Raw genomic sequence first — 27,648 nt, forward strand, 5'->3', positions numbered from 1 at the left:
ATTTTTAAAAGTAGGCTAACATATAGCATTGTAAATAGCATACTTCTGAAAACAAATGTGTATGCACAGCATCTTACCTGTACAGTAGGAACATCTGTAAATGCCTTAATAAAGTCATCCTCATCCACAGCTCCAGCTCCTCCCTCTTTAGAGGAACCTACATAAATATAAAATACTGTTAAGCAGTATGTAATGCATGTTGGGGTTTTCAAACTGACATAAGCATCTTCATAATAGCTATTTTCAAACACTTAATATAACTTACAAAAAGCCTGAACATTCTTCCTGTATAAAATTGCAAAACATGGCTCTGATTTCTCCTTGAATAAGAAGAGGTAAATTAATGTTTTTCATGGATGAACAATTTTGTGCCCTTTCCAATTTGACAAAGTTAATGTTTTCATTTTTGTTATTTTTGTAAGTGGTAACATGTTTATTACAACAACCCTCCAGTAGCCATTTGCATAGAATTGTGATGCCCACACCCTGATGATACAAACATTCCCAAATACACCACAGAATTTCAAACTACTTAAAACAGCAATAACTGCTTGTCATTCAATTAAACATCTCAAGGTGAGTTTTCAACTTAAAACATGTACCACAAGCAATCAGCCCTAGAAGGTGTAGGGTAGGTTTTTTTCTTTTTGGTTGGTTGGGGCTTTTTGTTTGTTTTGAAATCTTGTGCAGTAGCCCTACATTTACATCGTGCTTTCTAGTATTCTCCTGAGAAGCTAAAAGGCGTGAGGTGTTATTTCTCAACCTCAAAGCTTCAAGAATTTAAAGGAAGAGAGCAAGGACAGTGAAGGGAACGTAGTGTTGGAGGAAAATCTGGACTCCCCTGAACAGGCTGCCCAGAGAGATTGTGGAGTCTCCTTCTCTGGAGACATTCAAACCCGCCTGGACACATTCCTGTGCAATCTGCTCTGGGTGAACCTGCTTTAGCAGGTGGGTTGGACTAGATGATCTCCACAGGTCCCTTCCAACCCCAACCATTCTGTGATTCTGTGATTGGCAGCCTCCTTCTCTGAGCGCTCACGTCCATTTGTGTTCCACACTGGGGCTCCAGAATTGAATCACCTGAAGGAAACTCTCAAGAACCTTCCAAACCCGTTCCTGGAAAACCATCATACCAAAAAAAGTCTTCTCTCCAAAAGCTTCCATGACAGCTATGGAAGTAGTAGGGCAGTTACTTCTTTGCAAGGTAAATGATGGAAATATTTTCACATAACAGGTAAAGATGCCCCAAAGCCCAAACAGAAGGATAATGAAAGAACATTAACAGGTAACATGCTGGCCTCATACTGGCATATAATTGCTAAGTTTCATTAAAACCTTGGGTAGAACCTAAGGTAACTCTAACAAATAAAATAATTTTGTATCAGTCTCAGATTTCACTTTCTTGCAAATTGGTTACCAAGAAAGCCCTTTTTCAAAGGACTGGTCTCAAGTCTGCTATCAAATCAAAAATCAAGCTCATCAGATCCAGGCTGTGCTACAAGTCTAGAAATCTGAAGTAAAAGGTAGAGCATGGCAGAATCCATAAGTATCTTCAATAATTAAGACAGGCAAATGATATGACAACACAGGTTAACTGCATGGAGACGATCAATTCAGGAGAATATCTCCTTCGTGGGTTGGGGAAACAAACTCTTGCAGGAAATGAACTCTTTCAGACAGAGCGAGGCCAATGGGATAGACGACACGATGTCCTACTTAAATTACACCAGCTAACTCTGAGAGCACAGCTGAAAAGACATTTATTTTACCAGCTATATGACAAATAAAAACCATCAGTAAATATAAGAGGTCAACTAAGGAGCTATAATGACATACATTTATGTCACCAGTTGGCTTAAGAGGTCAACTAAAATGAAAACCTAGGACTTCTGGACAAATCAAACTCTTTGTAGCTGCACTCTTCAGAAACATTTCACAGTTTAGTCTCTGATCTCCTGTTTACAGTACAGGGAACTACATCTGCTATGGTTGTATACTCTGTGTAGTTTGAAACACAAGGGTCCACTACCACTACAAATTTGATGGCAAACTCACTAGATCTTAACAACTCTATGCAGAACAAGATCTCCTGCCTGCCTTTGTGGCTGCTTAGTATACACTGAAGGAGTACCTAGCAAAATTTGGACACTGTGCCTGCAAGATGATATAGGAACATCTAGCAAATTTTGACAGCCTATACTCAAGGATGTTGTAAAGCGATGCTGTGCATAAAACTCTTCTACATGTGTATCTCCAACACCATCTGTCATGATTGTCAATGGCAGTCTGAAGGGAAAGAAGAAATTGTAACTGCTTATTTTTTTCACTATCCAGACAGCAGAGGGCAGGAGTCCCTCCGCAAAGTTAACGACTACCTGACTAGCTGAGAAGAGGGTTTACACTCAGAACACACCCTTGTGCCACACAAACATGTAGATGGCTCCTAAAAGGGAGGATGCCCTGGCCAGAGCAGAATTTTGTGGAGAGGAACCTCGAAAAGAAAGAATTTGGCACAGGGATCCCACGCTAAACTAGGCAGTACAAAGAGTCATCTGGATGCTCAATTCATAACCCTGTTTGTCCCTCCCAAAATATCATGGCATTTTAGGAAGTCTCGTAGTACTGAAATAATCACAATCAACATTCAGTACTTGGGAAAAATAAATTAAAAAGAAAGGTTGAGAAGCCAGAAGGTTACCTAATTTTTAAAGGTTAAAATACGGTTTTCACATGGTTAAAGAACCTACTCTCTTTTAAAATTTTTAAAATTATAAACAGTTTGTAAAAAGTTTCTGTTCTTATCAAAATTGTTTTAGTCAAAGCTTTTGTTAGTCACAAACCAGTAAACCTCACGCAGTTCACACTATGTGTTTCTTCCCAATAGTATATAAGGCTACAGTAATCCTGTGACACTAGAAGCAAAAAACCCCTACACTTAACAGTTTACACAAGTCCTGTATTATTATTCAGCTACACAAGTACCCAAACACTACTGTTACAAGTAGGGGTGGGGAAAAAGGTATTTTGCATCAATTACTTACCAATGTTCTGCCAAGATAAGAAACTTACAGAAATCAAACATTAAAAATTGACACATACAAGTCATGAATAACAAAACAAAATATTTGGATTTTAAGTATTCATAGTGCTTCCCTGTACACTATAGATTAAACAAGTATGAAGTTGCCTTTGCTAAATAGGTAGATGTTGTCATCTATTAAAGTATCACTTTTAAAATGAGAAAATAGAATGGACTACATAACAGATCTTCTAGCACCTTAAGATCATCTAATAATGCATCCTGAGGGATAAGAGCACATCCTTTATCTAAGGAATAACAACTTATTACTTTAAAGAGAGAGGAAGGACATACTACTATTTAAAATCCATGTGACATATAGTTTAGGCACACACTATCCCACCTGCCTTAGTCTCAACAACTAGTTCACTTCTACGGATCACTGCTCTTTGAAATTAATACTCTCAGAAAATTGTTTTATTGCATCTTTACCTGGTAATAAAAAAGGTTATGTGTTTTTCTTAGCAGGTGACACTTTTTAAAAGTTATATCTAAACACATGTTCACTTCTATTTCACTAATCTTTATCCTCCTCTACTGCATAAGCCCATATGCATACCAAAATAAAGTGCAAAATAACTATCTTCTCTTTATGATGTATACAAGTAAAAGGTCTATATCATTCAACTTTTCCCTTCCCGACCTCTTCATAGGTATGTTTACCAATTCACTCCACCACTGTTTCTATAGAGACTAATCAAAACATGACAGAACTCAGCTCACTGTTTCGCAACTCAGGAGAAAGTCTTTTACTATGCTAACAAAATACATAATCGTCACTCACATGTAGGTGCCTTCAAACAACTTCTCATGCTGCTGTACAGCTTAGCTGCCCTTCACAAAAGCAACGGTAGAACTTTACAGAACTTTCATTTCAGACAGTGCTGCCTACAGACTCAAAATCGATATATCTGTCAGAGCATACATATATTTATAAGCCGTTTTGTTGTGGATTACCTTCTCAGACCAAGCTGTGATTATACATTTCTTAGACATACCTCTTTCGAGTGTTGATGCCTTCCACTCTAACGCACGTTCTTTACCTTACCCACAGAACACGTAATTCTTTGACCAAGTACAGACAAGTTCAACTACTCAATTCCTAATGGTAAAGACACTGTAAACAATTCCAAGGTGCTGTGAGCCACTGCATTTAACACCTTTAAGTGCTCAGCAAATAACTAAAATCTAGAGCCTCATCAACTGGCTTTTTCTTAAATGCAATTTACATTACCCTACCTTGGGACTCAGCCCACTGAATCTAACTGGGCCTCCCTCAGCTGAGACCCAGAAGAGAAATGCATCTGAAGGAGAGGGAGAACAATCCACACAAGACATTTATCTATGCTTTTTGTTAGTTTTCATTCCTATTTCATTCATATCCTCCAACCACCCTGGTTAAACAGACTCACAGGGACACCTGTAAGCCTAAGTTACACTTCAAGAAGCTGGCAAGAGTCTACCAAACGTAACAAAGAGGCTTGATATGACAGTAAATCACAGCAGCTGAAGCACCTGAGTTTTACTGTGGGTTTGTTGTTTACATTTTTTTTTTTAAACTAAAGCTCAATGAGTCTGGGGATGGAGACAAAGGAAACACACCTCTTAACTCCCGCAGACTACTAAGAGAGATGACATCTCCCTGAGTTAGATTTAAGGATTTCTAACATTTTGTAAGGCCTTAGAAAATTTTTTTTTAAGAAAGTTTTTTCCAGAAAAAGGCAGTGCCACAAAAAAAGGGGCACTGTATACAAGTGAAGAAATTACCCAGTCTTTTGCAGAATCAATTTCTCACCCAGGAATTAATTCCTGTGGTTGAGTTCTTCCCCTCTTCCAACGGCAACACTTGAAATCTTTCCATCTTATCAGAATGACTTTGAGCTGCTCACTTGCTCTACCACCACAATGCTCTCCCCACCAGTATCTACAAAGCTGTGCATGATGGGATGACAAAACAACAGGACAACACCATATGGGAAAAGAAAGATACCACGAATGTGGTACTGGACTGGTATTTTTGTTTTGAAACAAGGAACTATTTAATCAAAGCATGCTTAACTGTTTAATAAAACACACTAACACTGGTCTAAAAATTAAGAAAAAAAATGCTCAACTTGTATTTGGTAGCCATTTCTACTAGTCTGCTTTTGTGGGTCTTCTGACTAGAATTTCAGGATGAAAATTTCCCTGTGAAAAAGGGGAATTTGAAAACCGGTACAGAAACTGAAGAGTAAAATAAACTCAAACTCTGTTTCACTTTTTGTTCTAAAATGCTTTTCACAACACACTTCCCCATAAAAAACATGTAACTATTTTCTGATACAATACACATCACAAATTAAGTGTTAGCAAACTTTGAAAAGGGTGTCTCTTATCCTTCAGAATTCTCTAATTGCAGGCAGTAACAGTATCTTGCTGAGCAACACATCTAGAGTAAGATGATGTGGATGGCATTTGTTTTCTAAAAACAAACAAACAAAACAAAAAACCCCAACAAAGCAAACCACAAACAAACAAAAAACAAACCTAAAGCTATACTCACATCTCAACTAATTTTAAAAGCTTCACTTCTTATCTACCAGACACTGAAGCAGAAGATGCAGATCATTCTGGATTAAAAAAAAAAAAAAAAAAAAAAAAAAGTACTGTTATAGGATAATAAACAATCAGCTGTAAATTAGGAACTGGCAACAGCTTCAGCTCAGCATAGGATAAGTGGACAGGATAAGCTCAAGTACTCACTCAGCTCTTTGTATAACAGGTTGACCAACAACTCCCACTCACTCCTACTGACCTCCTTCATTCTAGCACTAGCACAGCTGCGTGGTAAATCACAACAGGGAGTGGCTAAACTGAGAATAAAATAAACTAGCCAAGAAGAATGGTTTCAATGAGGCAAGTTCCCTGGCCTGCTTCACTGTAGGGCTGTATGAATGCTGTGCCAGCACAATCTAATGGATGGCTCGGGACACAAATGAGTTAGAGAGGGAAAAAAATGACACCAGGCACTTAAACAATATAGCTACTGAAAGGCTAAGTATAGGCTGGAGGAAGTGAAGGAACATTCAAAATGAACTGAAGCAAGGACAAGTGCAAAGGTAACCTAGTGGAATGGATAGGCTATCTCACTAAACACAAGGGGGAAAAAAAAACTAAAGAAAGCAAATATACAACAAGAAAAAAGGCAAATGTACCCTTACAAGCTACAAATAAATTAATAGATTACAGCAACCAATTTCCTGAATCCCTATCAACAACAAAGACACAAAACCTAATCGTTTGTGAACAGAGTTCTTTAGCATAGAACATGCAGAGGACAGTGACGGTGCTCAATAACCAAATTCTGTTCCCAGTCTCAGTGGACAGATGTTGCAAAGGTCATATTTCATTCTTTCTTTGAATATATGTTCTGCTGTCTGTTAGTCTCTGAAACTAAGATTTTTCCTGAATGTTCTACAGCTCTCAGATAGTCTTTGCAAAATCTACTTATTTATTCTTGGATGAGCCCTTATTACTATTTGATAAAACTGAAGACTTACTTTTAAAATGGTATCTGTTGGAGGGCAGGGGAGGGAAGTTACTGGTGCTTCATTATCTGAATTAACCCACTCAGAGATGGCAAGCATGAATTTTATGATGATGATTCTGATAAAGCCCTGTGTATATATTGAATCTGAGTAGATCAGTAAGGAACCTTAGTATCTTTCTAGGTATTATGAGAGGTATTAAAACAGTACAGAATAACATATTTTCTTCCGCACTTTTCACCATTTTGCTTCTGTAAAACATGAACCAAATGTTTGGGAAAGCAGCTGAAGATCAAGAACCTCTGAAAATTCCCTTCACGTTTTAAATTACCGAGACATCTAAAGCAATTTTATCTATTGTATACACACATCTTGACATATTAACACAATTTGATGTCCCCTCAAATCCCTAACGTTCTGTGATTCTGTGAAAAAATGGTGGTCTTGCCTTAATTATATCAATCTTCTTATTTCCATGTTTGAAAGATTAATCTTTGGATTGTAATAGAAAAACTTCAATAAAAACCTCCCATAAGACAAGCAGAGAACTGTTCTTCAGTCTCAAATATCTGGATAAAGCACAAAAGTATTCTCTCATCAGGTGACCAAGAGACACTTGGTAAAGATGTCTTCAGGTCGCCTGCTTAAGTCAGGAAAACATTTGAGAGCAACAAAGACACAGCTCTTTCTTTAGTAAAAAACACTTTGATCAACAATAGACAAGGTGTTTTTTGCAAACAGGACAGATTTACTTTTAGATAGTTACACTGGTAGATCTTCTAGGACAGATATAATTAGACTAATTTAAATTGAATTATGTTAGTGCAGTAACTTCTACCAAGTTCAACTCGCAGCATAAATTATATCAGCCAATGCATAATTGTTCTGATGTAACTGTTATCATCACTTACTGGCTTTGCTATACAAGCTAAGAACCAGATCACACCGCTAATTGCCATAGCTCTGCCAATAAAACTTACAGAAGACAAAACCATGAAAAACTGTAGTGATCTTAGCTCAGACTAAAATTTAAGTCAGCAGAATTCCAGCTGCCTAGTCCCTGTTTTCTGACAAAAAAAACTCAATTGCATCTGGAAACAAATAACTTGCCATTCTCGGAAACCTCTTTGTTGTTACAACTTGTGTATATTCCTAGTGCTTCTGCAAGCACACACCTTGCCTACCACAGAAACCTTACAAATAGAACTTAGAAAGCCATTGGGAGATCACCTTATTGGGCTGCTCAACACATCTGACTGGTGGTAATAATAGTTATTACCTGCATAGAGAGGAAGAGGGAGAAGAACAGCAGAAGGAACATGTACCAGTCTCTTAAGCCATTGCGGCTCATGATTTATTAACTTAAGCTAAAATGCCTTTGACAAAGACACTGGGCAAACAATTAGGATCAGTGAACCTATTCAGTTGTTCCAACACAAGTAACTGGAGTTTTTTGAAATAGGTTTCATAAATAAAAAATATTTTTAAATCATCAGATAGGATACAAAACCCAAATAAGCCATTTTTTTTGGCAGAATCTTAACTGGAAAAGCCTTCATGTTGTTTTAAACCAGCTTGGAAGACAATTCAAGTTATAACCAAGTGAACTCAGCAGAGTAGAAGAGCCTTAGCTGGAAAGCCCACTTTAAGGAAACTGACAGGTGAATTCTGTCATGTTCAGCCCCAGTGACTGACATTCATCCTGAGCTGACTTGTCCACCTCAGCTCCTCCAATGCCAAAAGTCATTGTCCCTGAGGCAACCAAAAAGTCATTCAAGCTGAAACAGCTGCACAAACTGAACAAAATAGCAAAATACCTTCAAATACCCTCGTAACACCTTCTGCTCCTTACTTTATCTGCCTATGTTAGAAACCTGGCAGATATGGTTAGAGAACTTTCCTGGAGAACCCATCTGCATTGTGCCTGCTTCATTAAGACATTCCTCCAACACGCCAGAAACGTTGCACGTTGAAGTTTCCACCCAGCAAGCGAGTGTGCTGCCTCTGAGGGTGGAGATCCTAAGCAGATCTCTCCATACAACTATTCACCCTAGGAAAGAACAGGAGAAGGAGGAGCTAGAAAAAATTAGAAGTGAGCTACACTTACAAGGAAAGTGGTGGTACAATGTGTTTAACTATGAAGTAGCACATCAGTCCTTGAGGTGTACCACATTAGTCAGGGGCAAATACAGGACTTGTGTGCTAAGAGGAAGCAAAACACAATTCTTATGTGGACTGAAGATCATTTCACCAGCATACATAACTTAAAATATAGAGCTGCTCTTGAGCATAAAAATTCCTTTGGAATTGTGTATTGAATGTCACCCTCTCTAAGAAATCTAGTGAATAGTATTTGAAGCTGATTCCTAATATCGAATGAAGTTTCAACAACTTTAGCCTCAATTCCTATGTAGCACAGTCTCACAGGTATAAAAGATTATGAATACTACCTCTTATTTTCACATGCACACTATGGAGATCAATTCACAAGCATTTGTGAAGCACACAGAAAATATGACAAGTATGCAACAACAAAATTAGTAGTGTCTTACTTATTACAAGGTTTGGACAACATACATTAGATAAGACCAAACCTGGCGTGTGGAGAAAAACAAGCAGTTCCATGAGCAACAAGAATATAGATACCTCATTTCCTTTAGGCTTATCTCATAGTTGATTAACGTCTGTTTCTACTCAACTGGAAGCTCATACAGGCATCTTTCAACCCATGCACAACATTCATGCTCACACAGTAATCTTTCAAAGCACTCCTGTATTTTGTATCTCTATTGGCACTGATTTTTCAGAAATATTTAAAAGGACATATATTTGAGACCCTGGCTCATTCGTCCAGTTTCAACAGGTGAGTTTTAAAGTTATGCAAATTTTATAAGCGTGACAGCATTAGTCTTATTTTCATTTTTAATATAGCTTTCTTATAACCTAATATTTATGTTTTACTTGAATTTGTTCCTAGTTTTACACCTGAATAGGGAAAATTGCACTGATTATTTTACATTACAGAAATTACTGCGAACAACCAGGAACAAACAGCTTATTTGTATCGTCTATAATTTGTGTTGTGAAACAGACTGGTTTGGGATACTGTGAATTTTTTGGAGTTGTGGTGTAATAGCTGCAGAAAAATAGTATTTTCATTACTGTTGTCAGTTCTCTTTAGCTGTGCATTCTTTTCTGAAACAATTTAAACAGAATCTGTAGTAAGAATAAATAGAAATAACTGGATGTCATTGCAAATTACAGTTTTTACACATTTTATTCAACACATCTTTATATTTTACTTATAAAAATTCACTAGGGCAAGACAGAAGGTCAAAGTGACTTGATTTTAATGCATTGCTTTTCTCTTATATTTTGAGAACATTTCATTTATTTGTTAAAAGTAATATTTGCACCTTTGAAAATGCCCTATTCAAATTATAAAAATAATTTGCATGTTATGCTTCCACATTCCCTGCTTCTCTGTTTGAGACCATATAGTACTGTCCAAAGAAATGCAACTGTTTTTTTTAAGACTCTTGCCACAAAGAGGACTCACACCTGCTACTTTGCAAAGCAACAAGGTGAGAACGTCTTGTAAGGGTAGTGTTTGCCCACACTGTAACACAGGCACAGTCCATAAGGACTCAAAGTGGTGGGGGCAGCTGGTTTCAGACCAGCTTCCTCCTTCCTCTTTTTCCTTCTGGATTCACCTTCATGAAAATATAAACTGATTGCTTCTTCTTACTGCTTGAAAAAAATGAGTATTCAATGTTAGCGAAGTAAACAAGGGGTGCGCTGTCTGCCTTATTCCCATCACTGCCTGGTACAACCATGACTGCTAGTAAGATGTTTGGAACTACAACACAGGATGGAGATGTCAAAAGAAGGTCACACAGTGTGGTGTGCTCTTATCTTCAGACCTCTTAATTTTTGCTCCACTGTTACTCTCCTCCTATTTTATTCATTTGTAAGCTGACTTCTGGGCTGTGAGCCTTTTAAGAGAAGACTATCCAATAGAGCACTGTACTTATACCGACATAATGAATCCTACAATCTAACTGAAGCTTCTAGAAGTCAGCACAAAATAAAGTAGTATGAACTATCTGCCAATTGTCCTTGGGTGATGCATAGAAAACAAAGACACTAATGAACAGTAATTATGAAAAAAAATTATATATATATATATATGGTTTTTTTGAAGGTATATGTATAGGTGTGCGTACATACATATATTTATAATTTATCGTGTTCATTTCTTTTCATTCAGAGTCCTCATTAAGGCTGACTTTCCAATCCACCTGCTAAGACTGGCTGCAAAGGATATGTTAGAGGAATGGAAACCCCAGTGACTGGACAAGCATTTATAAGGGCCGAGGAGAACAGACCACTGCGCATGCATGAGGAAACCCCTCTGGGGAGTGAACAACAACAACAATAAAATCCAACAAGTGTCAGAGAACGTGGAAAGCTGGAAGTCCTCCTACTTCCCTGAATTCTGGGTTAGGTTAAAATAGCAGCAGTTCACAACTGCAGGACTGCAACCCAGCAATTGCATGGGCAAGGATCTCTCAGGAAGGAAGTTAATTGACATTCACTGTGGGGACAAGGAAGCAAACAGGCATTCTTTAACAAATCCTCTGATGCAGACTCTGATACCCAAGGCTGATCTCAAAGGCTGCTCAGAAAGACAAAAACGCTGATTTCAGCTGGGATCTTGCAGCAAAATCCCTGAATTTTACACCCTGGAAACCAAGAAAGGAAGCAAGTGCCACAGAATGGCAGGGATGCTTTGCTGACCAAGATTATGTTAGAGCAGTTTTATATCATACAAAGGACCAATACAGAACAATGAAAAAAAAAAAATTCCTATTTTATTTTACAAGACAAATACAGCACTTTGGAAATCACTTAATGACAGATAAACAAATAACAGAGGAAAAGACTCCATAATGTATTTTCTGCAGAACTCAAAAGTAAAAAATAAAAACCTGAAAAAGAACCTTGGCCATTGATTACCATGAAGCTTTTTATGTGCAAGTAAACACAGAACTGTCTTCATGAGCCTGAAGACAATCAATAAAGCAAATATAAGTTTACCCTGCTCCAAGTCCATTCACTAAAAATTTGTATTTACAGTTCTACAGTTATTTAAGCCCTTTAACAAAAATGTTTAATTACAGTACGTACTTTCAATGAGGTTAAGTTCACCTGGCTAAGTTTTCAGAAGGCAAATATTCATTTTACAGTACCACATTTGTTTGATGCAGAGCCTTTTGATTAAAACTGTTTCCTAGTAAAGCATCTGAACACTTCAAAATGTCTTCTGCTGGGAAATAGAGCCAACAGAAGCAAATCAGTACCATTTTAACACTTCTCAGCAAAGAGCTGTATTGCTGTTAATGAGAAGGAAAATAAAACATTATGATGCTGATAGAACACACTATAGAGAGAGATGCAAACTAAACAAAAACTTCCTGAATTTGGGAACAGCTTCCTGCAGTTAAAAAATGTGTTCCTGTAGTTAAGAAAAAACATGTATGGTGTTATTATCATTACAATAGCCTTCTTTCACCAAAACAGTTCACCCAGCTCACCCAAGTTACTTGATTTCTACCTAAAAGGCGATATTTTTCATGTTTTTTGACAAATCAAACTTTAGGAGGCCTGAGAGTTATTTCAAATAATGCCAGCATCAAACTTCAAACTGGCACAGTTACAGTCTTCAATGAGGACCAGATCATTTGAACAGTTTAAGAAGGCAACAGCACAATCTTTATGTTGGGAAAAAAAATGCATTTTGCATGCACGCACTTTTTAAACAGAAAAAAATAAAGCAATGTCCTTGAGGTTTCCCTTCGTGTTCTTCACACTTGGCATCAACAACATTCTTACTCCAAAATAGCTTTTTGAACAGCAGATACAATAATTCTGACACTGGAATTAATAACATCCCCCTTGCTGTTTTGTCACAGCATAGGTTGTTTCAAAAAGTGTAGCAATGTTAGCATAAGCCATGTGTAATAATGCCAGTAGGCCAATACACTATATTAATAGATTTTAAAAAGCCAACAAACCATAGGTAAGAACACGTGACGCAGTATCTTCCCACTGAAGACAACTGCAAAAAGTAGGAAGTCCGTCTTGTTTCAAATTAAATCACTGAGAATGATGTTCCAGCCTTACAGAGTTTCTCATAAAACAGATAATGGAAAGTTAATACCAACTTCTGTCATGATTAGGCTTCATCAGTAAGCTTTTCTTCCAAATGCCACATGGCTCTATTGAAGTAACACCACTCCTACATTTAATCAGTTTGAAAGACTACTGACTTAAATTGGCATGTTGTGAAAAGAAAGGAGGCTAGTCTTCTTGTTGAGGTTTAGACTGAGGTTTCTAGGCCACAGAATAGTATACAAGCAAAAAATTCCCTAGAAGACTTGGAACAGGGAGCTCACATTTGCAAGAGAACCTGCCAAAGCCCTGTAAGAGATCTTGAACAGTGCAGGGACAAGGATATAGCTCATTTGGCTAACATACTCAACTTACATCTTTTTCTACTGTATATTATGGTGTCCCTTACAATCAAAAAGCTGCTTGCCATACTGCCAAGAAAAAGCCCATGAGTATCAATTTCTAGAAGGGCAGAACACACATGGTTCACATTCTCAGTAAGAACACCTTAGAGCAAATGGATATTTCCAGAGGCTCTGCCACTTAAATAAAAAGCTGAAAAACAAGCATGTCAGAAGTTAAGTAGATCAGCTGTGCATTTCCTGGCAAAGGACTAACTCGAGAAAAGGTATTGACCATGGAATAAGAAATATGCCAAAGAAAGCACTGCCCCATTACGTTGAAGACCCATCACTTCTCATTCATCACAAGCAAGAAAGTCAAGTGTCTGAACACCTCCCAGCAGTAAAGTCAGATGAGAAACAGACTGCTGGATTTCCTCCTCTGAGGGCAGTACTCCTCCAAGGCTGCCTGCTCTGATACTTCTCTGCCAAGCTGTCTTCTACAGGCTTAATCACACCTGTCAGCAAATGCACAAGTTCTACAAGCTCTCCCATCCCTACAGCTGACAGGAAAAGGTCTTGCAGTCATTCCCAGCACAAGGAGAGAAAATCCCAGCTCGAGTAAGACATTGCTATTGCTTATGTCCATACCTGTTTCACCTGACTTCCTGGACAATTTTGCACTTCCAGTGCCACCAAAGTGCATTTCCTACATTAAATGGAAAGTGCCCAACGCAGTGGAAAAAAATATCTTTTTTCATATTGGATGGGTCCTTTCACTTGAACAGAGTATCTGGTCAGCGGTGAAATTATCCATTTCTTCACTAAGAAAGATCTCCATGGAGTATATAATGAAAAGCCGAGCACATGCACATCTGAGCTATAATTCAGCAGATATGAGCATGAAAGCAAGCAAGCAGCATGGCTAGGAAGTTCAATTTTCTTAGCCTCAAGACAGTATAGCCTTCACTCCCATTTGAAACTAGGAAAAAGCTGTAATTTCTTTATTGTTATCTACAGCTGATAGGAAAAGAGATATTTCTAAAGTAATATCCTAGGAAAATGATGTCTGGAATGTAAAAGGCAGTTTAAATGAATGGAACTTGCAGTAATCTCAGCCTATGCTCAACACCATCTCTACCCGCACTAGCAATCCTGCCCAGTCACAGAAGACTGAAGAAAAGAAAATGCAGCGAAGGACTGCTTCAGCTCTGGGTCACTGACGTGACTTTGGAGATTTTTGTGAAAAGGAAAGAAAAAGCAACACAGTTAATGGAGCTGCTGCTACTTCTTCCTACAAGGCTGACCTGCAACATCTTAGTAAGCACACATGTATATATGAGTGTCAGAGAAGACTTGGGCAAGCAGGACCAACAAGTGGCTGAACCGCAAGGTGAGCAGTTATGAACCTGTAATACCTGTTAGTCAGTGCTTATAAGGAAAGGTGAGAGATGACATTCCCATTGACTACCAGCTTGGATTGCAATGGTCAGCAGAAGGATTTGGGACTGCAGGATATGGCAGAGCCTTAGTAAATCAATACGGATGGATAACTCCTGAAACCATAGATTTGCTCCATAAAGATGGCAATTTTGAGCCTGGAGAAAAATCTCAGGTGTCCTTTAGGCACCAGCAGAACAGACTCTACTGAAAGTGGATGTGAAAAAGCATTGAGGTTTGTTTGTAGCCATGAAGATCCATGAAGTCTCAAGATAAGCAGAACAGGATGCCCTAAGTGGACTCTTCAAACACCATGGTTCTTTGTGAAATAAAGCTCTCTAAATGCAGCACTTTGCCCTGTAATGACAGGGCGATTCTAGACACTTGTCCTGTTCACATACATTTCTCTAGGAGCCATTTCTGACTGCTGTCAGGTTGGGCAGTGGACTATACAAACCTCTTTGTCTGACCGGTTCATATGAATAATGCTATGGGAAACTCCTCACATCTGGAAGAGAGTATGACTTGATTGATTTGTTTAAGTAAGTCTCTCTCAGAGAATACAGGCACTTAACGTTTCAATCTGTTAGCAAGCTTGTTACTAGACAGAACTAGTTTTAACACTGGTATCCTTAAAAAAACCCAGAAGTATGGAGATGGAGAAGAATATTGAAAGATACAAATAATGAGCAGCAGGAGTAAAATGAAGACAAATACTAGCTGGTAAAAATGAAAACAGTGACAACAGCCTTGCTGATCAATGATGACACATAGAAAATGCTAAAAAGAAAAGACTGAGGGTCAACTCAAGGAAAACCTGAGGGGAAAAACACAATAAAAAATAATCAAACTAGGAAGCATATAGTTATATGTAATGAAAGAAATCTGTGCACAAGTAGATTAATAGACCTGTAAAAGTTTCTCCCTGGTAGACAGAAAGAGAACAAAAAGTAGAAGTAGTCAAGAACAACTGAAGACTGGAAGACAAATTTTCACTTTCTAGCCATTTGGTGAAGAATACGAAGGCATAACATCTTTCCTACAAAATATTAAGGCAAAAATTCTCCATGGTCAAGCATCGGAGCAGTCTGCACAACCACGCCACAGATGCACACAGAGATGAGCATTCCAAGAACAATTTAATCAACATTATAAAGGCCAGCCAAACACTGAGTCCAAAATTTTAAAAATTCCTACTATAGACAGACTATTATATTTCTATAGAATAAAAAAAAAAAGGGTGGGGGTGGAGAACAGATGCACATATGAGCAGTTCTCAGTATAAAGCAAGGAATGACCAAAGGACCCTGTTTTTGGCATGTTTAAATTTTGGCCTTATTCCATGTATTCTTTCATTTTAATTTTTTTAAGTTTGGCAATGTAGGAAAAGAAGGAAAGAAAATGTAATAATTTTGGCGGTTTTAATCTTCTTTACTACTAAGTTTTTAGATAAACTGAAAAATTAGTCCAGTGGTTATTCTGTTATTTTCTTTCCCCTGCTCTCCTATTTCCATGTTTTTACTGCACAGCATGTAAAGTGAAAGTCTACATGTAAAAACCATTTTACATGAAAAACTATCTATATTTAATAAATTATTATTAAAAGAAGCACATCCTGAAAGAAGGAGGAATCCTGAGCATTCAGTTCTGGTAATATATACATTAGTCTTGCATGCAAAACACATCATGCTCCAGGTTAAAGAAGATAATATTATTATTACTTATTTGTGCAATAATAACAAATACTAAGAGTCAATTTCAGTATATAATTTCCTTTAGGAAGAATTTAGGTGTGACTTTCTGATTCATACTGATACCAATTTTGAGATATACTATAGTAGTGCTGGTCCCACCCTATGGGAATCTTCCAGTTTATTAGGAATTCTGAAGATCAAATCAGAAAAACGATAAATTGACAAAACATTAGCTGTATCTTACTAACATAAAAATACTTAAGGCAGCTTGTTCAGCATGTATGTCTTCTTTCAAATTTTATGTTGTATCAATAGGAAAATGAAAAAATTACTTACAAAAATCCCATACTGAAAGAATATTTTTTTCATAAAAAAGCCATACTCAAGGCATGTTATATTTCAACTTAATTATATTTTTTTCTGAACATGTACATGAACCATCAAAAAAGCTGTCACTTCCTTAGCAGTAAACAGTTGCTTTTGCTACATTACCCCCGCCCTAAAATAATGCGGATTTCCATGTTCAAAGACTATAATTAGTAAGCATCACCATTATACTGCTTTGAAGTCTACCACATAAAAAAATCCTGGCAAGGGTTTTGGCCCTTGTTTTTTATCTTTCACAACCAATTTCACAATACTCTGACAGTTTAAGGAATAATACAAGTCGTTCAAGTAAAATATACACCTCTGTTGAGGCATATGGTTGATGGCTCGCCCTTTCTAGCCATGTGAAACAGTGCAGATCCCTACAGTAAAAATGTCATCTACACTGACCTACTACAGAATTTCAGAGTGTACTTATAAATACAGTACGTGATGCATGGATTCCATCAGAGGCATCCATATATTCATTTTACCACCAAAACTGCTACCTCCAGATGTTAATTTTATCTATAATGAGAGGCCTTTGTAAGCTAAACGTATGTTCACAAAAACCAACGTGCACACACCTTTACATACGAAAAATTACGTAAAACAGGGTTCCTTACTGTTTTCAGCTCTGCAAAAATACTGCAGTCATGAATTAAACATCACCTTCCAAAGTTCTCTGTTTTGTGCTTGCTCTGGCAAGGTTTCTGGGAACACCGATTGGAATGTTAATAGCTTTACATTACCTCCAACCTTAGGCCCACCGGCAGATCCTGGCTTTCTTGCACTGTTTGAAGGATTTCCTGGCTTTTTAGGTGCCGGAACCTTGAAGGCTGAAGCAGCTGATGATGGCCTATTTCCATCCACTGACTCTTCATCATCAAAGCTTTTGTCTAGAAAAGGATACATTAAATAAAAATACAACTATTAGAATGGATGTATATTTATTTCCTAATTGCTATTCTGCTCCACATTTCATAGAAATTCACAAAATGGATACATAAAACCAAATATTTATCACTTTGTCCTCTGCCTCTGACCTAGGAATAAAAAGACAGTGAGAAATAAACAGCATTTTCTACACGCAAAGCTCTTATAAAATATTGTTTTGCCTTCATAATTAATTAACTGTAAAACTGGGCATAAAAATGAATTCCACACATTCATCCCCACAAAGGGAAAACATCTTTTCAGAGATCGAATATTTTTGACCATTTCTGAATATTTTTCCCAAAGGAAAGCCCTTATTTTTTTATCCTTGCAGTCTACCAAAGACAAATGCTTCTCCCTTTTCTCCTTTTACTCATGCATGCATTTTCTGCTACACATCCTCCCACAATGTGTCTAACCAGCACTCCCTGTCTCTTTCCTTCCACCCAGATTTTTCAACTTACAATCACAGATCCTCTTGCAGATCAGCCGCCTCATTCCTCTGATAGCTCTTCGATCCCCTCACCCTAGGATGGACCCAGCACCTCACATGGCCACACGCAGTAAAATTCTCAATACTAATCAAAGATTCGATCAAAAACTGCTCGCAAACATCCTGGATCCACCACTGAGATTTGTGCCGGCATCTTTCTCTCCCTTCCCCGCACTCGATGCTGCACAACCAATGAGCTGCAAGGTGACATCATCTGCTGGGAGCCACCGCCAGAGGAAAAGGTGAAAATTCTCCATGCAAATAAATTCATTCCCACACACCCTTATTTGCCACTATTCTGATCCTTCATTAAAAAAAAAAATAATAAAAAAAAATTATAAGACAGGCAGACAATACTCTGGGGGTTTGCACTCCTCTTTTCTACAATTTCAGGTTTGTGTGTTTTTAATCAAGAAAGAAATTAATCTCTTGTGACTAAATAAAAGTCTCGATACAAAATATTCAGCCTTCAAAAAAAACTCCGACATATTCCAACAGTAGAATGTAAGGGTTTCTCAATCCGCCTAGGGAAGAAGGATTTATCTATAAGCTTGAGCACAGAAACCTATCAGCCTATGGTTCCTATAATAAATAAAATGGGCGAGGCTGAGACACAGCTGCATTACAGTAATGAAAGACCAATTTAGCATATTACCTGCTCCAAAACCTGGCATTTCTAAAAAAGATATTAAATTAATTGCAGAGCTTCTTTATTTCTGGAATGGTGACTATTTACCCTTTGCTTATTCAGAACCTGCTCCCAGTGAAATGTCAACTATTTTTAATAATACAGCCTCCCAAAGGAAGGCAGCTTTCATTAAAAGGGTAAAACAAGGTTTTGTCCAACAGTGTTTGCAGCACTGAGTATTAGAACACCCCACATTTAACATGCCCAAGATCACTGCTGCTATAGTTGGTACATTTTTCTACCATTACCAAAAGGTGTGTGTTGCACTAACAAACCTTCACAATTCAAGAAGTAACAAACCACAAGAAATATCTGGGTGTATACTGACATTTTTCACTAGTGTTATTTCCTTCTCTCCCACAAACACTGATTTTTAAGAGAACCTTGCTAAGAATAATCGTGTTTGGATATGTAAACCCTCGAAATGGGAGAAAAGGCATCAGGCTCCCCACCACCATCCCGAGTTGCCATGGAAACAGCACTCCTGCTCAGCATACGGGCTGAGGCAGAACACATTTGGATTCCTGCTGCTTTTACTCTTGGTATCTTAAATAGAACCAGACATCAAAGATTTTTGAAACAGGGGAAACCACTAATCCAAATGCCAGACTAAGTGCAATGAACTAAACACTGCAACAGAAGTGTAGATACTAACGGTTAATATCTGGGATACCTGCAACAGTACAGGTAATTTTAAAACAGCATTAAGAAATATCTTGTAGATTTTTAAACACCATGAACAGATCAACATTGACACATGAATATGCTATCATAAAAACCAATTAAAAGTGAAAACATGTTTTTCAAATAAAAATTGTTTGGTTGCTGCGTTTTTAAGTTTCATAACGAACAGGCTAGACTTTCATGTTACTATCCAACAGCACTACAATGCAGCATTGATATGCAAATATTGCACAAGAAGCCTTTAAAAAAAAGTTATTTACAGTACAATCTTAAAAATAGTAAGCACTTACTTGCTCACTAATACAAGACCTCCTAATCAACAAAAACATAAACATCTCCAAACAAGTTTACTTTGGGAACCAAAGGCTCAGTTAAATTACTTTTATTGTTACCAAGCAAAGGAGTAGAGAAGATGGAGAATTGCAGAAGTTACTGTTCAACCCCAAAATGCACAAATAGAATTTCAGAAAAAATGCAAAGGTAAACATCACACATCATGTCAGTAGATGGGAAATTATAGGACAATATATTAAACAGTGGTCTCGGTAATACTGTCTAATTACTTTGTCTAATGAATATTCTTTCCATACATTTAAAACATTGTTAACACTGGATTAAAAACCTACACTATGAAATAGTTTCGTACAGTCCACATAAAACCTAGCTTTTAAAATAAACTATTTTTTTCTTTAAATGCATAAATATTTTTGAAAGACACAGAATGGATCTTAACCACTGATACATGGACATTCTTAACTAGACTTTTGATTATATATGTTAAAACAAATTAAAAATTTACAGTCATTTAAAGTGTTCCATAATTATAGTACAGTACCATAGAAGTACGAAATTAATGGGTGAAAAAGACCTATTTTAATCCTATTAAGGCTAAATCGATAATGCAGCTTTCTTTTGTTCTAGGTTTGTTTTTAAATAAACATGAGCAGGAAAACGTACTGTTACAGAAAACAGAGGTTTTCCCCCTTTTGGGCCTTCGCACTTTTATTTCACTGGGCTATAGCAACAACATAACGCCACGTGATCTTTAGGGACATTCCATTTTCAGAAAGATGTTTAACAGTATTTGTGAATATCTGAAACCCGAAGTCTGTATTTATAGCTGTTAACGAAATGAAAGCATTAGATTTGCTTCCAGTATTATCTCCTTTCCATGCGCTCCCACTCATGCACAACAATACACTTGTTTTTCTCCCTCATAAAAGCCTTTCCACGTGCTTGAGCACACAGAACCCCAGCTCCAGGTATAAGTGTAACACCGCAAGGTGTCATCAAGGTGCAGTTCTGCTCCAGCCAGCTGAGCCAAACATGTTTATTCTGTGCCCTGGGTTTGCTGATGGCCCAGGGCTGGAGCTGCTGCCACCACACAGAGTGTGACCTTGGTCACTCCGTCACCGTCAAAGTGTGACCGTAGTGTCAGTCTCATGCAGTCTGCAAACAATGCTGGTTTCTGCAACAGGAGTCAGAAAAGCCTACATATAACTGGTATTTCAAAACAAATCTATATGAAGGATGCAAGTATTTTCTCATTCTCAAATGGCTAGATAGTTTTCATTCTAGGTAATTTTAAAGGCCAAACAACATTTTTAATGTATCAGATTTTACCTACATAAATACACTTGACAGCTGAGAAAGCACTGTCCAAACAGCATTTTACAACAAAGCTCTGAGGTACTATAAAACGGGAATAAAAAGCTGTATGAATTGCTAGCAATGTACAGAAAAACAAAAACCACAATTAATGAAAGACACTGAACCTCAGCTAAACCTCACAAGGCTGTTATTGTATTCCATATTTTCATTTTAAATCAAAACGGGTGAAAAGAGTTTCGGAAGCGAGCACATCCCGCAGAGAAGAGCTTCAAATCTAGTATTTCCAAGAGTTCCTGAAGAAACCTGATGAGAAGCTCACGTTCTCAGTTCGGTACAAGTTCTCTTCCAGATGAACAAGTTCAAAGCAGAAAAACATAACAAAAACAAACAACTCCCACAAAAAAAAAAACCACGAACAAAAATAACACCAAACCAACCAACAGAACCACATTAAATAGTTGTTCTTGTATTCAGAAAGCTAGAAACACAAGATTGAATTTCTAGGCATTAGAGTTTTCTTTCCAATAGAAGAAGGAGCAAGTGAACTGGCATCAATGAACTGCTGTGCATTTTTACAAAACATTTCAGGAGTCGAATATTTCTACTAAAAAGCCCACCCAAACACCCTGCATGACACATCAGGCCCTTGAGTTCATCACACTTTCAAAACGTGGGGGTTTACCAAAGTTATTCTAATATTAAATCCAGACACACCTCTTCAATTAGGAACACAGACCAAAACTCTGAACCACTGCAAAAGTTTGAATACTAAAATTCTTAACAAACAAACCATGCAATTTGAACTAAAAATAACAAAAATATATGTGATAGCTTTGTGCCTTGTAGCATTACTCTTGGGGGCCAGATTACAAATATGTAGTATCGCTTTTATAAAGTATTCAGAGATATCAAAGGATAAGCATTTACAATCAAACTTGATACACAAAGAACATTCTATTAATAGTACTCCCAATGCTAAAAACGTCTAAACAACCTATTTACTGTGATTTGGCTATAGATCAATAAGGGCAATTACAGATACATCCAAAGGCAAAGGAGTATCTAAAAGTTTTCATGTTTAGAAAGAAAAAAATATATATTTTAAAGAGAATTAAAATATATTTATTGTTGCTGCAATTCAAGCCTTTACCTTAGCTGATCTTAAGATGCATATAATTAATGTGACATTTAATATCTATCATTTTGTAAGTCACAGTCAATAACAGAAGAAATATAGCATCATCTATATGGCTGTAGAAATAGAAGATCTATATTCTACTCCTGCTACTCAGAAGCAGACAATCACAAATGAACTGATCTTAAAGTAGATCCCCAAGTAACACCACAGACGGGGGAAAACAAAAAAATGGGTCCCCTGCAGTAACACTGAACTAAAGCTGGCCATAAAGGCAAAACTTGATACCGTACCAGTCATATCTAACACTACAACGGTTGTAAAAACCAAATTACAGTATTTTATATTAATGACAGACAAACCAGAGAATATAGTAACTTTAATAAAACTGTTTCTAAACTTTGACTTTTATTAAAAACATGCCCTTTCCAACGTCCATTTTCCTTTCCAGTATTGCTAAGGGGTACTAAATGTTTGCAAACTCCTGCTAGCAGCTCCTCTTTCACACCACAAACTCTTTATAATAACATGACTGCAAATTCGTGCCCATGCAAAACAATGATAAGTAGATGAACCCCTCATGATTTCCCAAGTCACTCCCCACATCCTGTGCCTACCAAGACACGGCCTGCCAGTCGCGCCTTGGTGATTTACAAGCACTGCCTGCATCAGTTACTCGGAACATCTGGGACAGGATCGTCAGCTCAATTTCAGATTAATTGGTGCAGCCCACAACAACTTCTGTCAACCACGAAAATGAAGCCCTGAGCGCTACAGATGCATCAGGTTAGTTGATCCTTCTAATCCATACTTCAAGGCAATGTCCTGCATCACTTAGTGAGCACTTTATCCCTTACACATTAGGCATTCGTACAGCCTGAATCTGTTTGTCCTGACACAAAGGACAGGATTCATTTGCTTAAGCACAGTCACCTAAAACCAGTTTGGACAGTCCTGGTCATCCTGTCTGGCTGCCAGCTGACATTCCAGAAGGGCACAGATCTCTTGTGGGTCTCCTGTCAGGCCTGTTTGCTTTGCATGGCTGCTGTGGATGCCGCAAGGCACCTCAAACGGCACTAGACGTCTATGTCTGGGCAGCTGAATCGCACCTAAGATGCTTCAGATCAACCATAAAGGTGTAATTTCCTGGGCATTCTCCCTGTGTCACAGTAGGTAGAGGGATCTCAAACAAGCAGGATGCAAATTCTCATCCAAAACCAAAAACCTTCTTCCCACGATGACGGAGCATGGTTCTTCAGAAGATAAAAATGTAGTGACAGAAGCAGCATAAGGCCACTTACCGATGGATTTAACTTTACTTCATGGTACCCCCTCTGTTTCTCTTTACACACCTAAAGGAGGCAACTTTACCTACGGTTCAGTTCTGTGAAACATTTACTGATGTTCATCAGCAAAATCTCCAACTCTTACCAAAAGAGACTCCTTTTTCCACAGTAATCTCACAACATGGAAGGAATTAAAAATACCGATGACAAAAGTCGCTAAATAATACAACTTGGTTCACAAAAAAACCCCAGGTACTAAAGCCAATTGTGAAGCCAAACATATTCCTTCACGTGCTAGTTTCTTCAGGCAGTTCCAGTGAACTAGAATGTCTTCAACAAAGGACAGCCAGTAACAGGAATGAGACAAATATTAACCACTTAAATTGATACTGTTGACCCCTCAAATTCTGATAAAGATCCTCTAACTTTTCAACAAGCAAAGTGCAGTACAGCTCTCCTACCTTCCATCGATCAGCTACAGCTCACTGAAAGAGGCTCAGGCCAGATGTGTTTTTTAAAACAAAACAAAAAACAACCAACAACCAAAACAAACCACAAACACCAAAAACACAACAAGAAAATCTCAATCTAAATGAACAGGGCAAGGGCAAAAGAGAGAAGAACAGCAAACCAAAGAGACTAGACCTGACAGAGACATTTAGAAAAGAAATAACAAGGACTGGCAATGGCGCTAGCCACAATAATTATCCATATTTCTTACAACTGAGGTAACTTCGCTCCCAAGCAAAGTTTCATCCCAGTTGCTAGTTTTGGAATATCTCCTTTAAACCCATGTAAGTTACTTTCTCATTTTTACCTATTAAAGTGAAAGACAGTTTCTGCAAATCTTGCTATATTTTTTAACTTTGCAGCATCTGTAAAAATACTTCCACAGTCCAGTTAAATCTGGTAAAATAAACAAATAAATAAATCCTTTAGACAGTTTGCAACGCTTGCTACTGGACTTTCCTTTGTTATGTATTTCTCAAATGCTACTCAGTGCAACTTACAGAGAACTGGAGATACGGTCAATATAACTGTACTTTAGAAATCATCAATCTCACTTTATTTACATGCTTTCCTCGGGCATGTTCAATAGCCTTCTGAATCAACATCTAATAGTCTATAACCTATCAGTAAACAAAGCACAATTTTAACAGTAAAGTGGGAAGAGAAAGATAGCAAGGGTTTCCAGAATTCATGACAAGGCAACACTTAAAATAGTATTGAAGATTAAACAGCAAGAAGAATAAACAAACAAACAAACAAAAACCCCAACACCCACCAAACAAAGCCCATACCTAATATTGCTTTACGTCACATTCTTTGGGCCACACTGCACTATGGCCAGTGCTGAAATGTTAACAAGTAATGTGTCTTTTGGGCAGGGCGGAGTAAAAAAGTGGAGAAAGGACACGGACATGCTTTGTAGAAGTTAAAGACCAGTAATTTCTGACAATTTAAACACATTAGAGGTTTTTTACTTGATGCCTGGTAAATCTGTGAGCCACAAAAGAGATTCAGAATTTATATCAAAAGTTATGGTTTATTTAACTATTGTATCCTGTCTCAATTAAGGAATTAGGGCAAGTATGTCTGGTTTATAGCTGGGAAGTTTTAGTAGGCACCGTTTCTCCTTTTGTGAGAACACCATCCAATTCCAAAGCAGTAGATACTGCCTGCTTCCCTCAGTGTTTCTAAATAGTTTGCAAAAAAAAAAATCAACCCTGCAAAGAGATTTTGAGCAATCTATAGAGAAATGCTTTTGACATTTACGTTCAATAGCAAACCTTGTATTGCTTAAGTTGACTGACTAAAGGACTTCTATCAGGTCAACATACATATCAATCTGTAATAATAAAAAGATACTTTGGCAAACATCAGTCTAACTATGTAAATTGTTTAGGTGCCAAGGAACATCATGGAGCTCTTGACATCTGATGAAAGCAAAAAATATCTAATTTGAAGAAAGTAAGGTTCTTCTGCAGGCTGTGAAGAGCTTTGCTCTACATCTTTTCTCCTCACGCTCTAACTGCCCATAACTTTGAGGGCTTTTAAGTGTTTCTCAGTTGAAAAGAAGAATTTTCATATCAATTAAATACAAGCAAAGCTGTACCATAGAAATTTTAAACCCGTAACCATGAAAATCTTATTGCCTATACTCCACATAGCAGTGAAACTCCTTTGAGGTTTAAATTGTAGTTACTTCTTGTAAGAATCTACAAGCATAGCCGGTTTTCAAAAGGCTCTTTCAAGTCAAGCACTGCTCTTTCCTCTTGTAGCTACCAAAGCGTATTTTGATGAAGGACCTGGGAAAGGAGAGAACACACAAAACGCAAACCACAATTCTTTACAACTAAGGTATTTCTATAAATACAATATCCAGAGTGGAATTCCTGATTTAAGTGAATAATAAAGCAAAACCTTCACATTTGAAGGCATTTCAGACACATTAAATGATCCAATTATAGCTTACTTGCTCACCAGTATTTACTATATTAAGACTTTATTAAAAATAACACGCATCAGTATGGAAAAAATCCTCATATTTAATAGATAACAAAGAGGAAAATTAACCCTGCAAGGCAAACACTCAATTAGTCAGGTGAAAGAGTCTTGCAACATCTGTCAAAGAAAATCCTTACTAGACTTTACATTTCTTGTTAAGCATTAGAACTGCCAGACTATTTCCAAACACACCTTAAAAAAAGAAACAAAAAAACCTCCATATACAAAACAAAAACAAACAAACCTAATATCAGCATTAGTTTGGAATAATCAAAGATGTTTCAAAACAAATAAGGATTCCAACTGTAACACGAAATAACTTGTGTTTCTTATATAACTTTTTCTGAAAAACAAACGGAAACAGACTTCAAAAGCAATCAACACTTTCAGATGGCAGATTAAACATCTCTGGAAATCTTTTTAGTGGACTGCTGCTTCACGTTTAATGAAAACAACCACCATCATCTGCAAGTTCCCCAGAACTGAACACCAAAAATTCCTTGACACTCGAAAAATGTCATTTAGAAACAGGAAGACAAAACTTACTTGTAGTTGCTATTTTAGAATACAAAAACAAAAACAAAAGTGCAGTTATCACTCCAGAATCCATGCTGGTTTCGAGAAAACAACTGTGTGTTTGTCATAGGTTTTCAGCTTCGTTTTCTAAGTAAGAAATGCTCCAAGTTGCATATTTCTTCCTTGAATTATTTTTTTAATTCACACCAGTGTTGAACCTCGCTGTATTCATCCATTCTCTGAGTAGAAACACTGTCTTTTCATATAGCCCTTGGCTTGTTTACACATTCCATCCCTCTCCCACTCAGTTGTTTCACTGTCCCACTGCTCTTTTACTGCTATTAGCAACGGTATGTGCACTTTATAGACAAAACACTACTCAGAATCTCTGTTAATCACTGGGAGTACCATATGACCTTACCATGAAAAGAAGCTTTGCACCGGTTTGGTTCAGAACAGCAAGAGAACTCCAGTTCGCAGTATTTGCCCTTCATTTCTCAGGCACAGTGAGTAAAGCCTTTTCCCAACCCAATGTGCCCACCCACTGCTGACAAGGGGAGTGTGGAGCAACCACAAGGAAAGGATCCAGTGCAGGCACAGTCAGAACATTAAAAAAAAACAGGCCCAAAGAAGAAGAGAAAAAGGGAACAAACAGTGCACTTTTATTCCCCAAAAGAAACTTCTGCTACTGTATTTTCTTCCCCTGCCCAGGAAAAAGCTCTGGATGGTACAAAGCATCACAGTTACATCCTGTGCATTTTCTAGGCCTGTGCAGTAACTGCTCCATTACCATCATTCACTGGACTCTGTTGATTTATTAATAAAAAGCCACCTCCCTCTTACTTCAGGAAAGTAAAATGGGAAATACACATCAGAAATGCATATGCACCACAATTATTTTATATATATATATATAGATATAGATATGTATTTTAAATCAAGCTAATGTGTCAAACATCACTACAGCCTCTGTACCTTTAGTATGCCATTTTTTTTTCAGCCAAAAGTAAAATATTAAAGCTGTATGGCACCCACATTTCACAGAAACTACTAATCAGATTAAAGACTTAGGAAGACAGTCTTCCCTCAGAAGAATACCAGGGAATGGAAGATAATTGTTTCTGTGCTCAAGGATCATGCATACATTAATGAAGTGTTCTGAAAGAAGAC

General features: G+C 37.4%; 1 protein-coding gene across 11 annotated transcripts in view; it reads right to left on the reverse strand.

The window, feature by feature from the left end:
* CLASP2 (cytoplasmic linker associated protein 2) overlaps positions 1-27,648 on the reverse strand; it is a 148,597-nt gene that overhangs the window by 72,539 nt on the left and 48,410 nt on the right. For all 11 annotated transcript variants that reach the window (XM_080338761.1, XM_080338757.1, XM_080338755.1 and 8 more), the window contains 2 exons: positions 17,374-17,520; positions 78-157 (listed from right to left, as the gene is read on the reverse strand). In XM_080338761.1, the coding sequence (XP_080194887.1) occupies positions 78-157; positions 17,374-17,520 (227 nt within the window). The remainder of the gene's footprint in view (positions 1-77; positions 158-17,373; positions 17,521-27,648) is intronic.

This window comes from Nesoenas mayeri, assembly GCF_963082525.1.
Source record: "Nesoenas mayeri genome assembly, chromosome: 2".
Lineage (NCBI taxonomy): Eukaryota > Metazoa > Chordata > Aves > Columbiformes > Columbidae > Nesoenas > Nesoenas mayeri.